Below are 14,588 nucleotides of genomic sequence, written 5' to 3'. Positions count from 1 at the left end.
AAAAATTATCAAATAAAAAAAAATTACAAGCATTCAAAACTTGAAGAATCTTTATAAAACTGATACTGCACAGGATGTGAACCTCCATTTTTTAGAAGAGTGAGAAATGTCGGTGAATTATACAAAATTGAGATCATCCCATGTATATTTTGCATTTACAAATGTAGCAATTCAAACTTCTTTTGCCTGAAGGGGCTGCAGCATTTCATACCTTTCCAACTCCATTGTTGGGAAAAAAAATGACAGAACTTGATAAACCCATTTAACGAATTTCTTTGTAAGATTTTCCCTAACCATCTCTGTACACGAGCAAAAGTATACACGAGGACGAGACATTGTAGTCACAGAGCATCCAGTTCTTCACTTTTTTTTACCCCTCCTCTCTTTTGTATGAAGGGTAGTGGGAGGAAACCATGGATCAAATTTGGGCCCTGTTGGCTTTATGGTTTCTATTTTCTGAAGTAATGAAAACTGTGGTGTGATATGAGACTTTGATACTCTTGCCATGATCAAATAGCTTTTATGAAGAGGATTTAACATTCACAATGCAGAATGACTCGAACCGTGGCTCGGTCAGGTCCACCATTTCATCATCTGGGACTCGGAGATTGTTACCCTTTGATGTCAAGTGTACTAGTCTTTCAATATACTCGGAAGAAATGATATCTAGGTTACCATTGTTGCCAGCACAAAGAGAACGATCGGGCCATTTCCGGAATGAATCTTGCCTTTGCGTCACATTGTCAATGGAGCTCGCCTCAGTATGGACTTGTTTCGCTAAAGGATTCACGTCGTCCTTTACAATGTCTGGTTCACTCTCCATACTACAGGCTGATAGCCTCCCCTTCATGAAGCAAGAAAAGAGAAAAACATCCAACACTCAACTGGTGCAATAACTAAGTAAAACTCTTGCTGTTTGTTAGAGTGCTCATCGATTCATCAAGCAATAAGAAAAATACTAGGAGCTTTTTGAGTGAACACAAACACAACACAAAGTGATACAAATGCTGTCTGTCTTAATGGGTAGGGCATCTAAAAGACAAATTTGGTAGTCATCAGGCATGCTCCACCATTATGACAGAAACTTGAACTTATCTAGAGTCCAGAGCTAGTTGTTAATTTTAATTAATGGAAGTTGGATTTGAACCTAAGGCTGATTAAACCTTGCTTTATGAGTAAATGAGAAGGACTCGCGGTAATTTTTTTTTGAGGGTGTTGTATTGGTTAAGCAATTAAAGAACGGCCAATTTGATATTATGTTCAGATGGTTCTTAGATTACCTTGTGACAATGAATTGTAGGTTGTACAAGTAATTGGTATCGACAGAAGAAACACTAATTGATGCAAAGTAAAAGATAACGAACTTGGCTAACCTGAAAAACATTTGCAGAAATGTTATTCCTTCTTGATTTATCTGGAGCAATATTTGAAAGAACTTGAACAACTTCGGTCATGGTGGGTCTAGCATCAGGATCCAACAGCAAGCACTCCTTCGCTAAGTAAGCCATTATCTGCATCTCTTCCTCCGGGAACATTCCATGTAATTGTGGGTCGGGCAATTCTGTTGCAACTCGTCTACTATTTTGCAACCGGGGAGCAGCCTAGGGAAAGATAAAAGAGTATTTTTATCCGCATTAGTAACTGATTCCTAGGTGATCAATCTAGTATATGTTTATTTCTTCTCAAAGTAATTAGGTAAATGATGAATGAACTGTATACTTACGAAAGCTTATCTTATAATCAATCTAATGCACCATTAATGAACAGAAGAGAAATTGGAGATGCCAAAATAATAAAAAATCTTATTACAGCTTTTCCATGAAATAGATATGAGAGCTATATTCATATTTAGATTTAGCAAAAGGATAAAGTTTATTCTACCCATATTGCAAGGCTTTCCTCTCCTTTGCTTGCTGATTTGTGGATAGGATGCTGACCAGTTATGAGTTCAAGAAGAACTACTCCGAAACTGAAGACATCAGATTTCAAAGAGGCTCTTCCAACAATTGCATACTCTGGAGCAAAATACCCAAAAGTCCCCTGCATTCTTGCTGGAGAACTGGAACAGCTAGGAAGATCATCACCTCGTAACCTTGTAGCCATTCCAAGATCTGTTATCTGTGGACGCAGATGAGTACATTCGGATTATAAATTTTCAACTGTTTCATAATGATGGTTGTAACAACAGCATAGGTTATTTGATGGGTTGTAATTATATCTTACTTTTGCTCTCCAATCTTTGTCCAAAAGAATATTTGTTGACTTGACATCTCTATGCAAAATTCTGGGAGCAGCTGCTTCATGAAGATATTCCAAGCCTCTAGCAGCTCCTAAAGCGATTGTAACCCGAGTACCCCAATCCATTTTTTCCCCTGAAGCCGCATCCAAACAGTCCCTTAGATTACCCTTTGGCATGTATTCATATACCAAAAGCCTTTCAGTATGTTTGCCTCTTGACTCTGTGCAGTAGCCAAGTAGAGGCACTACATGACAATGGTGAAGTCTTGATAACAGTTGTATCTGAACAACAAAATATGGAAGAATATAAGATTAACAACATTAGTGAGATATAAGGGAAAATGTGTTTAGTGATATAAAGGGATCAGTGGAGCTGATACTTCTGTTAAGAACAAGTAGTCCACGTCCGCTCCTCCTTGAATATTGAGCCGCTTGACTGCCACCGTTCTACCGTCCTTCAACTCACCACAATAGACAAAGCTACTTCCCCCACGTCCTACAAGATGGGAGTTTGAAAACTTATTTGTTGCATTTTCCAACTCCGAGTATGAGAATTGGATAATGATCCCACACATGCTCCGAGATCTAGTCCTCAACAAGCATTGATTCATGTAAAAACATCCTGCAAAATGGCAAGGCTATCAGCTTAGGGACGTATAGATGAACAATTAATAGAAAAAATTAGTATTATTTAATACCAGCAAAATGATAAATATGCCAGCAGCATAACTAAACTTTGGAAAATGAATGCAATGTTAATACGCTCAAGTAGAAATCTACAGATGCAATTTCATAAAATTTAATAAACATTAAGCCTCAGTAAAAATACTAACTGGCATACCTTTGATGTTATTCACAGGGGAACCCATCGTAAACTTGCTATCTGGTGTTGAAGAACTCTTGTGACTAATTAGGTTGGTCAAGCTGTTGTAGCTCAATTGCTTATCTAATGAAAATATTGGGGTTCGAACACGGCACTTGTCCCTTTGAGAAAGATAGCAAACCACTAAGACGAGGAATGCTAATGTTATGATTATTACACATAGTAGGAGAATAATCACAACCACATTGCTCGAAATATGCCTTTTAGACGAGGGTGGCTCCGGAAGCAGTCCTGTAATGGAGCAATGGAAATGTGTTATCCAAGGAAGATTCTAATTGCCTTTGATCTGTACTAGATCATTTTATAAGAACAACATGATAATATATGAGCCATGCAAATATAAAAAAGAGTTTAACATTCAGATAAAACATAGAGATAGGGCAAGACTAAGATAAAACAAAACTAATCCACATTAAAGTTTTCTATATGTTGACACCCACAGCTTTGGAGAAACTTAAATTGCTGCAAATTTTCACAACTAAACAATAAACAGTCAACAATCACAAAATTGCAGTGGATAAGCTTACCCAATAAGACAACAACAGAGATACATATGCACTCAAAAAAATCACCAACAAAGTGAGAGATTAATATATACCAGAAGAGCAGTTGCAGGACGTAAAACAGTTAGAATCACGGTGATCGGCTGCAACTCTTGGAAAGCCATCAGTTGCACAGATGCATGTCCACAATCCAATTCCCCCTGCATCTAAAATAGAGGGGTAATATAATTAGTATGTCACGTACCTCAACAGACAATTCAATGCACTCCAAAAATCAAAGCAGTAAAGAAATATAAAGTTCATACACGACCACCAAATTTCTCGTGTAGAGATTTTGAATGGACATCTGATACTCTTACAGAATCTTAATAATTTTAAATGCAATTGCATCATTTCAAAAAGAGAAAAAAAAAATGCTTTTCACCAATGTTTCTGGAATATTTGACGCCAAAAACTAGGTTTCAGCATAGAAAGAAGCATACGCAGGATGCTATGTTGATTGACATAGTATGAGGAGAAATCATTTGATGCTCGACCTTGAATAAGTCGAAAAAAGGTCATAGTTTTTTCAACATTGTTATAGCAACAAATGATGAATCAAAATGATTAATACATTTAAGGATGCTGGTTATACCCTGCGTGCACGAACATGATGTAGAACAGTTTGCAGCAAGTGCTAATCTCTGATTTTCTTGGTATGGAGAAAAGCATTTACACGTCCAGTTTCCAGGGATGGAAGCATCGGAAGTATCAGCTGACACCAAAACATAAACACAGAGTTAGCCTGATATTATCTATGAGAAAACTAATCAAACATGGACCAATGCGTAGAAGGCAAAGATTGATAAAGTATGCTGCTCTGAATACTAACTGCAAAAGGCTTGTTGCATCAAGATAAAGCTCATCAGAGAAATGAAGGTGGTTGTCACTTGGCGCTTCATTGTATCTGAGTCAAACACAGAGAAAGAAAATTGAAACGAAGCAGAAAGTAATTTGTCAAAGATTGATTTCTACTTCATGCAGAACATTTAAAGAACATACTTTGGTCTAATTGACAAAGAGTCGTGGATAGTAAGTTTCTCGCAACATGCAAAGAAACGAACAGATACTTGCGCTCCAAAATGTTGTTAGCAAACATACATTGCACGATATTTGGAGCTAAATGTTGTCGGTATAGCAGGCAATATTAGAATCCAATAGGAGATGAGAATTATCTTGTTATGTGAAAAACAATTATAACTTTCAACAGTGCTTATAATTCGAGAAAAAATAAAAATAAAATACTTACTAGCTAACAACTAAAAAATAAATTCCTTTTTTAGATTAGAAAAACTAGAGCAGAAGTTCGATAGAATATGCGACAATTTAATTGAAAGGAATCAGAAAATAGACCCTCATTGTGGACAGGGGCAATATTTCTACATGCTTCTTGTCCCAAAAACCAGAAAACCATTAACACTGAATTGATGTTTCAGCATAAAGAAGAAAATCAAGAAGATCTAGTATGCAGATGCCTAGACTGTTTCATAATAACTACGAACATATACAAGCTACCAGGATCTAATTTCACATGGTAGACCAGGAGGAACAAAATATGACATCCGAGAACATTCCAGTTTACTGCCTTGTACTGAAAATTCTTCTTTGAATCAGTTATAAAATGATTAATTAAAAAACTGGGAGTATAACAATTAGTTTCTATTTTCAAATAGTCTTCACTCGATTACGTAGGAACTACTGATTCAGTTCCACTGTGGAGAACAAATACAAAAATAGTACAAGTAAAATACAAATTTGGAGAGATAGATTGCTTAAGGTAAAAATTGCAGTAGGTTGGAATTGCCTAGTTCATGAGTTGGTCAACAAACTTGTTAAAATTTTCAAGTCATTTAAACCAACAAACTGAAAATTTAAGCATGATACAATTAATACAAGCAAGAGTGTAATAAATTTGTGATTGTCGAACATAAACATATTAAGAATTTATCAAGACGCTTCGTGATTATTAACTGTTTAAACAATTATCCAGACAACCAAACCAGAAAATAAAGCCAAAAAAACTTATTTAAATATCTAATTGTCTGGTAATGCAGTGACATGTGGAACCAGTAAATAAAGTCGTTTCAACTTCCAAGTGAAGTCACGTCAAAAAATTAGGACACCCTGCCAGCCAATGTAAAACACATTTCCATAACTGATGGCCCCCTCCATCTTCAATTCCCCCAACAAAACATTTAAAGTTTGATAAAATCAAGGGAAACATATAAGACAACTACCTCTCTTTTAATCATGAAATTAATGCACCTGCTTTATTGAGGTTGTTCAGATTTCAGAATAACCCAAGAAACGACGGAAATTGGGCATTTAACCAGAACCAGCATAATACACACTGTTCTATTCAAATAGCAAAACTAATTGAGCGAGACAAATCAGAAAATCTGAACTTAAATAAGACCATAAACTTCAAATGAGTACGAAAGAAACGAAAAGACTGTTTTGTAATGCTATCATTGATATTTTGAACCCCAATTCAAGAATTAATACGACATTAATCAAAGTAAGAAAATGTACGCATACCCAGATGATCAAAATAGTGGATTGAGCAGGCCGATTACAATTTACAATTAATGGTTGGAAGAGAAAAATGGGGAAGGAAGAAAAGGTACATGACAGAAAGGGAATTGTGGTGGACAGAGACTGCCGAGTGCCGATGGTTCGGATATATTCAGAATTGGAATCAGGCTGAAAACAGAACCCATGACCACCACTCTGAAAGTGACCCGTTTGCGAATCCGAAAGTGACTGCTCAACATACAACGAATATCAAGTTGCTACTCTCACCTTCTGACATTGTTTATATTTTACTTTTTCGAAAAACATCTACTACCAACGGATAAAACCCACCTTTAAAAGGGAAAAAATACAACGGCTATAGGACTACCAGACTTGGCTTCAAAGATATGCATAAATTCGAGAAGTATGCAAAGCGAAATGTAAAGTAGTCGAGTTTCAAGTTTCAACGTCTGACCTCGAAATAGAAATAGAAAAATAAAATACCAAGGGTGAAAAAAGAAAAAGGGGTAGAAAAATAAATTATAGTCCCGGTTTTCAATGGGATCCGGAATTGTGTCCCACATCCCCACCAACTTTGTGTCGGCTATGGAGACCGCCAAAGAGCGGACACTCGCTACAATAATCGTGCATCCATCACCGTTGATCAAGATGATCCCTAACGTCCAAACAATGGGCGTTCAGATATTGCCAAAACATGGCCCTGGACTGAAGGCTGGCCTCCTCAAACCAAGTAGCATACAAGTGATGTTATCTCACGAACACAAATTTTATAAGCCCTATTCCAGATAGATTAAACAGAGAAGTTTGCGCTTACCCACTAAAATCATAGACTCCGTCTCGGATTGGCGCGGCTTTCACTTCATTATCCTCTCGCTCAAATGAAAACACAGAATACCCAGCAGAAGAAGCTCTTTTATCTTCCTAAATGGAACTGACCCTCAATGTTCTGATACTTCAATCAAGCTGAAGAGGTGCCAAATTTATAGGAAGCGTTGAGAAACAAAGCGACAACCGATCAAGAAGCACACAATTTGTGGACCAATGAGCTCCCTTTGAAGCTCATTTCCGACCCGATAGGAAGATTTGAATGAAAATAAAATGGGAGTTAATAAGAGAGAAGAAGAAGGCGGTTCCCGCGTAATCTGAGACTGAGGGAGGGGGGAGCTCTGAGACTGAGAAGTGAGAAGTAGCGGAGTCGTGGATTAAACAAATGAAAGGAGGCGCCACCGGGGAGCGGTAGCGAATGGGTCTTGAAATAAATGGTGGGGCCTTCTCTTTTCTTTTCTTTAACGTCTTTTTTTTTTCCTTATTCGTCGGCTAGATGTGACGTGGCAGTGCACATGTGGATTGGGCCAAGTTAATAAAAACCGGCCGATTTGTCTACTGTCTTGAACCGTGGTCGGAGTTGTTCACATTTTTTGGGAATCGATATGTGTGACACTCGAAGCGGTTTCGACTTTCGATTGGGAAAACAATAATTAATTTTAAATTTTTGTTGATAATTTTAAAGACGTGTACATATGTCGAGCGCTTACTTTTTCTTTAAATTTTAATTACTATTTAAATTTTATTCCTATTTAATTTATAGAGAGTATTAGTACGTGTGAGTGAGAGGTGCGCTAACAAACGTTAAGATGGTCCAGTGTGACAATAAATAATTAGAAAGACATCAACATAAGATAAATAGAAATATTGTCAAAGTAAGTATAATTCAACGATAATTGGCATATACCTCCAACGACGAAGTTGTGAGTTCGAATTTTCTCCTCTCTTCATATATTGTACTAAAAAAAATAAATGGAAATATTATTTTAAAAAAAATCTATATAGAAATTTAAATTTAAATAAATACATAATTAACTTCTCTAAAATTTGATAACTAAATGAAGTAGAATATTTAAGATGGAAGCTAAATTTATAATTTAATCAAACATTAAATTAATAGATCTACTTTATTTAACAATTCCCTAACTTGAACATAACTCAATTGGTTTAAGAATTTAGTCTTTTCAAATCTATACTTCTAGAAAAACAATTTTTGAATTAAAAGTGTAGAGTTGAATTCAATCCAATAATTTTCTTCCGTAAATTTCAATTTTATATATAAATTTCAAATGTCATGTCTATTTCATCGTTAAAATCTTGAGTATACAAAACGGCTTAAATTTAATCTTGCCGACAATAATAAGAATTGACTTACTCTATGATTTAGAATAAAAAAAAAAATTGACTTCTTTTAAAATTTAAACTAAAAAACAAATCCCAAACCCGAGTCCCTTTACATAAAATCTCTATTTGTTTCTCCTATTCCTATTTTTCAAAAATCCTGATCTCCAAAACTCAATTCCAACTATTCCCCTGTTTTTGCTCAATTCAAATTTAGAGATATCTTATTTTAATATAATTAAAACGATATTGGCTACAAAACGTTCAAATCATATCAATTCTACAAATTATAAATCCAGAATCTTATATTTTGTGTAACAAGAACAAAAAGAAAAAGGTTCCAAATCAATAATAATCAAGTGAACTTTTCTATTTTCAATCAATATCATTCGTCATCACAAAATTTTAATAATTCCAACAGTCTACCAAAAAAACCTGGCAAACTCCCTGCATCAAAGGGGGCATGTAGATGTAATATAATGCACACTTAATCATTAAATTTTTTGTTTTTTTTTTTTTACATAATTATCGATTTTTATAAATCTAAAGAAAAAAAAATCTTAATGGGATTTTGTTTTGCCACACTTTTCTGTATATATAGGCTCCTTTATCTCACTCTTACCATACCTTATTCTATACTTTTTACTAGTAGGACCATATGCCCTCCCATCCCCATGTGAATCAAAAGAGAATAAAAGAAGCTATAAAATCAAATAAATCAATAACATATCTCTCTGAACTTACCCCCACCCCAAAGCAAAAAAAAAAGGCAAAAAGAAATCTACTAGCCCAGTTCTGTTCTCTTCAGTTCAGTCCCAGCTCATCGGTTAACTACAATTACCGCGGCGCCGGTGCTCTTGCCGGAAAAGAATGAGCAGGATGAAGTGATCTCTGAGACGCCGGTGTCCCCAGGAACATTGTCTGAGACCGAGACACCATATCCACCATCGATGGCGTTTGGTAAGTCTGAACCGCGCTTCCCATGTCCACCGAATCCCCTCGCGCGGTTGCCCTCTGCCATGAGTGCGAGCTCAGTCCCGACAACACATACGCTCTTCCAGAGGCCTCGTAGATATGCCGGGTTGCCATTCTGTCCTGCATTTCCTTCAGCTCAGCACAGAGAGCCGCACACAATTGGTCGCCGGCTCGAGCAGACGCCGATTCAGACACAGTTTTATAGCAGTTGTTCAACACAGACACTGCAGCAGCTAAATCGCCGCGCTCGGCGGCAACTCTGGCCTCGGATATTGCCTCCGCCGCCCGGAACCTATTTCGCTGCCTGTCCACTTCCAATGACACTACTTGTTGTTCATCTACTCTGTCTGGCCTCTGGATCTGAACCTCACTGGCCTCGCCCAAACTGACTTGCTCTTTGGTTATGGGGTCCTTGTAAACGCAATCAACCTTTAGCAGTGACATCTCCCCTGCGAACCCATCTACAGGAATTTTGAGTATCACCAGAAAATCCCTCTCTTCTTCGGCATACAAGTCTCCGAAAAAAATGGAGGCTAATCTTCCACGTTCTGTGATGCTGGCTTGGTAACTTCCTGCTTGAATTGAACCAAGCTGCAGACTTGGGTGAATGCATCTGAGTTCAACGTGGAGATCTTGCACCACTACACTTAAGAGGCCACCAATGCACTGAGCAAATGCATCCTGGATGGCAGATTCTGATTCGATAAATGAAAATGTGCCCCCTGATATGTCAGAAACCGAGTGCATCGTCGCGGCATCATGGTCAGCGCCGAATCCAAATGTGTGCACCGGTATCTGCTGCGTTCCAGGGCGGTTGTTGCGATTGATTGACACGGGAATAAGTGATTGATGAACTATTTGAGGATGGGCACTGCTAGGACCATTGAAAGTGTACGTATCCTGCCCATCAGATAGGAGTATAATGCTAGCAACAGGGTTCTTCAACTTGCGGTCTACCAACACCTTGGCACCTTTTCTCAATCCTTCAGCAATATTTGTCCCACCGTTTGATGTCAAAGAATTAACAGCCTGTAATGCCTGCTGTCGTCCAGTGTCGGTCATCCGACAAAGTGGGAAAAGGCGACGAGCAGTTGAGGAGAATGATATGACAGAGAGTCGATCAGAGGGGCCAAGATTCTGGATCACAAAACCCATAGCACGTTTGAGCAGGGCAAGCTTGGTACCTGCCATACTGCCACTAACATCAAGCACAGTTACTAGGTCAACTGGTGCACGAGAGGGTTGATTCGATGGAAAGGCAGCCTGGTTTCTGGTTGCATTTGAGAGAGGAGCCTTGATATGGACTAGCACGGAGAAGTGATCATGAGAAACTGATCTTGGAACAGCCGAAGTTTCTGGGTACGTTTTGACCTCCACTTTATCAATGCAACTACGATCAGTGGCACCATCATTTGATGTGTTTCTCTCGGTGGCATCAGTTGGGTGATCTAAAACTTCATCATCATCATAAACTACTGGTTCAGGGCCATGAAAAAGAGTGGAGATTTGTCTAGTTGTATCAGGGCGTGGAGGAGGCATCCGTTGAACAATGCTCATCCAGGGATCATCTTGGGCAAAACCTACTGGATTGATTCTAGGCCTAGCATTAGCACAATCCGGAATGGGACTCTGAAAAGGGATTTCTTTCCATTTAGCTCTGCAAACTGGGCAAATTTGGTTCCCATGCTTTACATTTGAGGCAATGCAGTTGAAATGGAAAGAGTGAGAACACTCTGCAGTGAATATGGCATGCCCATTCCCTGCTTTCATGGTAGTCAAACATATTGCACAGGTCCTCTGCAATTTAGAAAGATATTTTGATGAGAGAAGATCTAAATGAACATTCCACCAAATGGGCAAGTCCAGATGTAAAGTTAAGACAGATACTGGCAAGTAAATGCTTTTGTCCAATATTAAGAAGCATTACGATTTTATATTCCACAGATCATGTTTAAAAGAATGAAGAGTCTTGCATGAAATCATGAAACACAGGGAGTAAAAAACTCAACAAACTGGAGAATATGCCCAACTAAGTCTACGCTGCAGTACTATGGATTCTTAAAATAAACCTTTTTCTCCATTAAACAATTACAAAATTGGTTGCTTTTGTCAAATGGGTTGAAACATTTTTTTTCCCGAAAATCGTGCCACTGTTCGGATCTAAAACAAAGACCACAAAACAGTATGAGCTTTAAAAAGAAGAAATCATAAGTTGAACATAAAATGAAAAGGAATAAAGTTTTTAAAAGAGGAAATCATGAGTTGTTGTTGGTGTTGTTTCCCAATAGTTGATTTTCCAATCCCTTCCCCATTCCCACGACTTCTCTTTTGCCTCTCTTTCGTCGACCAGTTGTCACTTTACGATTGGTGAAGCATATTGCGAAAAATCTCAAAATCAACGACGGTCAAACGAGTTCTCTAAAATCACACCATGAAAAGGAGAGAGAGGGAAGGCATTGGGCTTATCAACAACGCAAAGCAGTTCCACAGGAAGGATTAAATCGAAAAAATATGAATCACTTGTATCCAAAATATTATCATCAAATCTTACTTTTCTCTTTTCCATGAAAAAGGGAACCATAGATAATAATTTAATATAGTACTTTTCCAATGAACAAAGGTTCTCAAAGAAGACCACTGCACAGTCTGCACTTATAAAAACAACACACAGCAGCCCCACCACACCCCACTTGATCAAACGATTGAAAGTAACACAAACCGCCAGAGACAGAAGCCGACAAGCCAATAGCCTCCTTCACAAATCACAAATAAGTTGTAATAATATATGGCATTACTCCAGAGACGCTGTACCCCACATGAATTACGAAAGAGGGTTAAAATATTTGAAAGGGATACGACCAGAAAACACCAATAGCCTCCGTCGAAAGTTGAAACGTATTGCACCATAACCGAACCCACACAACATTGTGAGCGAGTTGAAAGAAAAGGGGCTAAAGGGCTTCGTAAAGATAATATCTAATCGGGGTACGGGACGGGACGCCTCTAAAATTTTCTACAAATCAAATAATCGAGAGGATCATTAAGATTCAATTAGAAAAAATAGCAGAGGAAAAGAATTCAAAAGAACCCCAGACAAGGGGACAAACAAGATTGTAAAAGAAACAATTGAATAACAGGAGAATTGATGTCACGAATCAATCGGCAATTCCAAGATAGTCGAAATAGAAACACAAACCTTCGAAGACCTCGATCCGCTTTTGGAGACGCGGGGACTGGACGACGATTGAGTCGGCGTCGTTTGGCGGCAATTGGAACTACGGCCCATCGAAGAGATGGAATCGAACGATCTGGGAGCGGCGTTATTGGACGGCATGGTATCCCCTCCGGCGTGAGGAACGTGAAGACACATACCGGTGCCAAGAGCCATCTTCACTTTCCTCCATCTGCTCCCCATTTTGACAGAAATCTCAGTACCTCTCTGTGAATCGAACCTTTAAAGCTGGAACTAGAATCCCATGTGACGCAAAATGAGTAGGATCGCAAAATGTATAAAGAGGAGTGGTCCAGAAATTGCTCCAAAGTCTCTTCTCTCGTGGGCTACGAAAGTTGGAAAGCAGAGAGAAAAGAAGGGAAAGAAGAAGAGGTAGCCCTCAGAAGCAATGGCAATGGTAATGGTAATAATAATGGCTACCCAATAGAGGGAGTTGGTATTTGACCTTTGGGAGAAGGAAAAATGGTGAGAATCCGGAGAGGGAGGGAATGGTCAGAGAAAAGAGCAGCCTTTTTAGCTTCCTTTCTTTGTTTCTTGTAGGCTAAGATGTAAATCCCATTATAACTGCTCTGCTCTTCAATAACAACAATGGCCATTGCGACGTCTACGTCTCTATCTCTTTATTTGCCCTTTCCATTTTGATTATTTCCGATAACTGCCATTATTTTAATCTTTTTCCAATTTTTAAATAGTTTTATTTTAAGTTGGAAAGTTCTATCGTATATCTTGGAAAACATGCCCTTTACTTCACCGTTTCTAATTGTTGATTTCTTTATTAATTAATCTCTCTCTCTCTCTCTCTCTCTTTTTTTTTCCTTCTTCTTTTTAGGAAGTAAGTAGTCTATAATATCTATTTTTATTGAAATAAATTTGAGTATAAATATAAAATCTTTTAACTCTTCATATGTTATTTTTAAAATAATAATAATTTTTTTTAATGACATTGATCAAAAGTCAAAATAAAAGATTTTCTCTTCCCTTCTCAATTTTAACCATTTATTTTTACTTTACAAACTAGTGATGTTTAGAATACTGACCGGGATAGATTGAAACTAAGATTATTGAAAATCCAATTTTTTAAAATCCAATTTTTTAAAATTCAAATTCAAATGTCATATATTAACTTTTTTTAATCTAAAATAATCTACCTTTTATTTTAATATTTTATTAGTTAAATTCACTCTCCGATAATCTAGATAGAGTTGAGCTCGGCCACCTACATGAACGTACTCCTTTTTTTTAGCCTCCTACAAATTATATTCACCTATACCAACATAAAGGTAAGATTCTATCATTTCTATCCTTCGATCTTGAACTTCGTCACCTCCAATCACAAACGTGTTTGAACCTTGGAGTACGATTTTAAGAGAGTTCTTCTCGCAATAATATATTTGAGTATCGACAGAAATGCAACATATATGATGAGATTCTGGCCAAGACTTGGACCCTAACCAACATTTCTATATAAGAGCAAACTCTTATTCGACAACATTTATTCCATTCGAGTTTAGTATTATTATTATTTTTTTTCATTTCATTTTATTTGCATTATATCAAAATAAATAAAAGAATTACTTTTGAAAAAATAATAAAGAAAAATTAAGGAGGGAAGAGACAAATTTTGAATCAAGAGACTAATTACATTTTACAAAGTCAAAATTGAAATAAAATATAAATGGAGAGATATTTTTTAATTAAATAAAAAAGATTCAGAAAATCAAAGTCAATCCTTCAAATCTATAATTTAACATTTTGATATCAAAATTGATACACCTACTGTTCAAACAGTAACTCACAACCCATTATTTCAAAAAAAAAAAAAAAAAAAAAAAAAAAAACTCTCACAACCCCAATTCTAATTATAGGTCCTTCTCCATACATTTTTGCTTTCCTCACTTTTTTCCCCTTTCTCTATCATTTCTCATCAAACTACCACCTACCCCAAAAAATTCTCTTTGTTTTGAGAGTTTTTATCCAACTTATAAACAAAATTATAATATATGATTACTTAAAATTA

General features: G+C 37.0%; 2 protein-coding genes across 7 annotated transcripts; both read right to left on the bottom strand.

Moving 5' to 3' along the window:
- Positions 1 to 13: 13 nt before the first annotated feature.
- On the bottom strand, positions 14 to 7,663 carry NCRK (Protein kinase superfamily protein). 5 transcript variants are annotated; one of them, XM_088120797.1, is made up of 11 exons: positions 7,013 to 7,663; positions 6,202 to 6,910; positions 4,496 to 4,570; positions 4,259 to 4,378; positions 3,720 to 3,830; positions 3,080 to 3,352; positions 2,619 to 2,860; positions 2,224 to 2,520; positions 1,882 to 2,118; positions 1,374 to 1,601; positions 14 to 844 (listed from the first exon to the last, which is right to left on the bottom strand). In XM_088120797.1, exons 3-11 carry the CDS (start codon positions 4,563 to 4,565, stop codon positions 521 to 523), a joined length of 1,902 nt encoding a protein of 633 aa, XP_087976923.1. In that variant the 5' UTR covers positions 4,566 to 4,570; positions 6,202 to 6,910; positions 7,013 to 7,663; the 3' UTR covers positions 14 to 520. The 5 variants fall into 5 exon arrangements, with proteins under 5 accessions (XP_087976923.1, XP_087976924.1, XP_022140731.1 ...); XM_088120798.1 differs by having other exon boundaries at positions 6,291 to 6,910; XM_022285039.2 differs by lacking the exon at positions 6,202 to 6,910 and having other exon boundaries at positions 7,013 to 7,662.
- Positions 7,664 to 8,836: 1,173 nt separating this feature from the next.
- LOC111011359 (E3 ubiquitin-protein ligase WAV3) lies at positions 8,837 to 13,119 on the bottom strand. 2 transcript variants are annotated; one of them, XM_022285087.2, is made up of 2 exons: positions 12,536 to 13,119; positions 8,837 to 11,136 (listed from the first exon to the last, which is right to left on the bottom strand). In XM_022285087.2, exons 1-2 carry the CDS (start codon positions 12,752 to 12,754, stop codon positions 9,202 to 9,204), a joined length of 2,154 nt encoding a protein of 717 aa, XP_022140779.1. In that variant the 5' UTR covers positions 12,755 to 13,119; the 3' UTR covers positions 8,837 to 9,201. The 2 variants fall into 2 exon arrangements, with proteins under 2 accessions (XP_022140779.1, XP_087977322.1); XM_088121196.1 differs by having other exon boundaries at positions 8,837 to 12,352; positions 12,536 to 12,674.
- Positions 13,120 to 14,588: the final 1,469 nt, after the last annotated feature.

This window comes from Momordica charantia, assembly GCF_013281855.1.
Source record: "Momordica charantia cultivar OHB3-1 chromosome 2 unlocalized genomic scaffold, Mcharantia_2.0 BLBB01000002.1, whole genome shotgun sequence".
In the NCBI taxonomy this organism is placed as follows: Eukaryota; Viridiplantae; Streptophyta; class Magnoliopsida; order Cucurbitales; family Cucurbitaceae; genus Momordica; species Momordica charantia.
The sequence above is the reverse complement of the archived record's forward strand: the minus strand, read 5'-3'. Positions and strand labels throughout refer to the sequence as shown.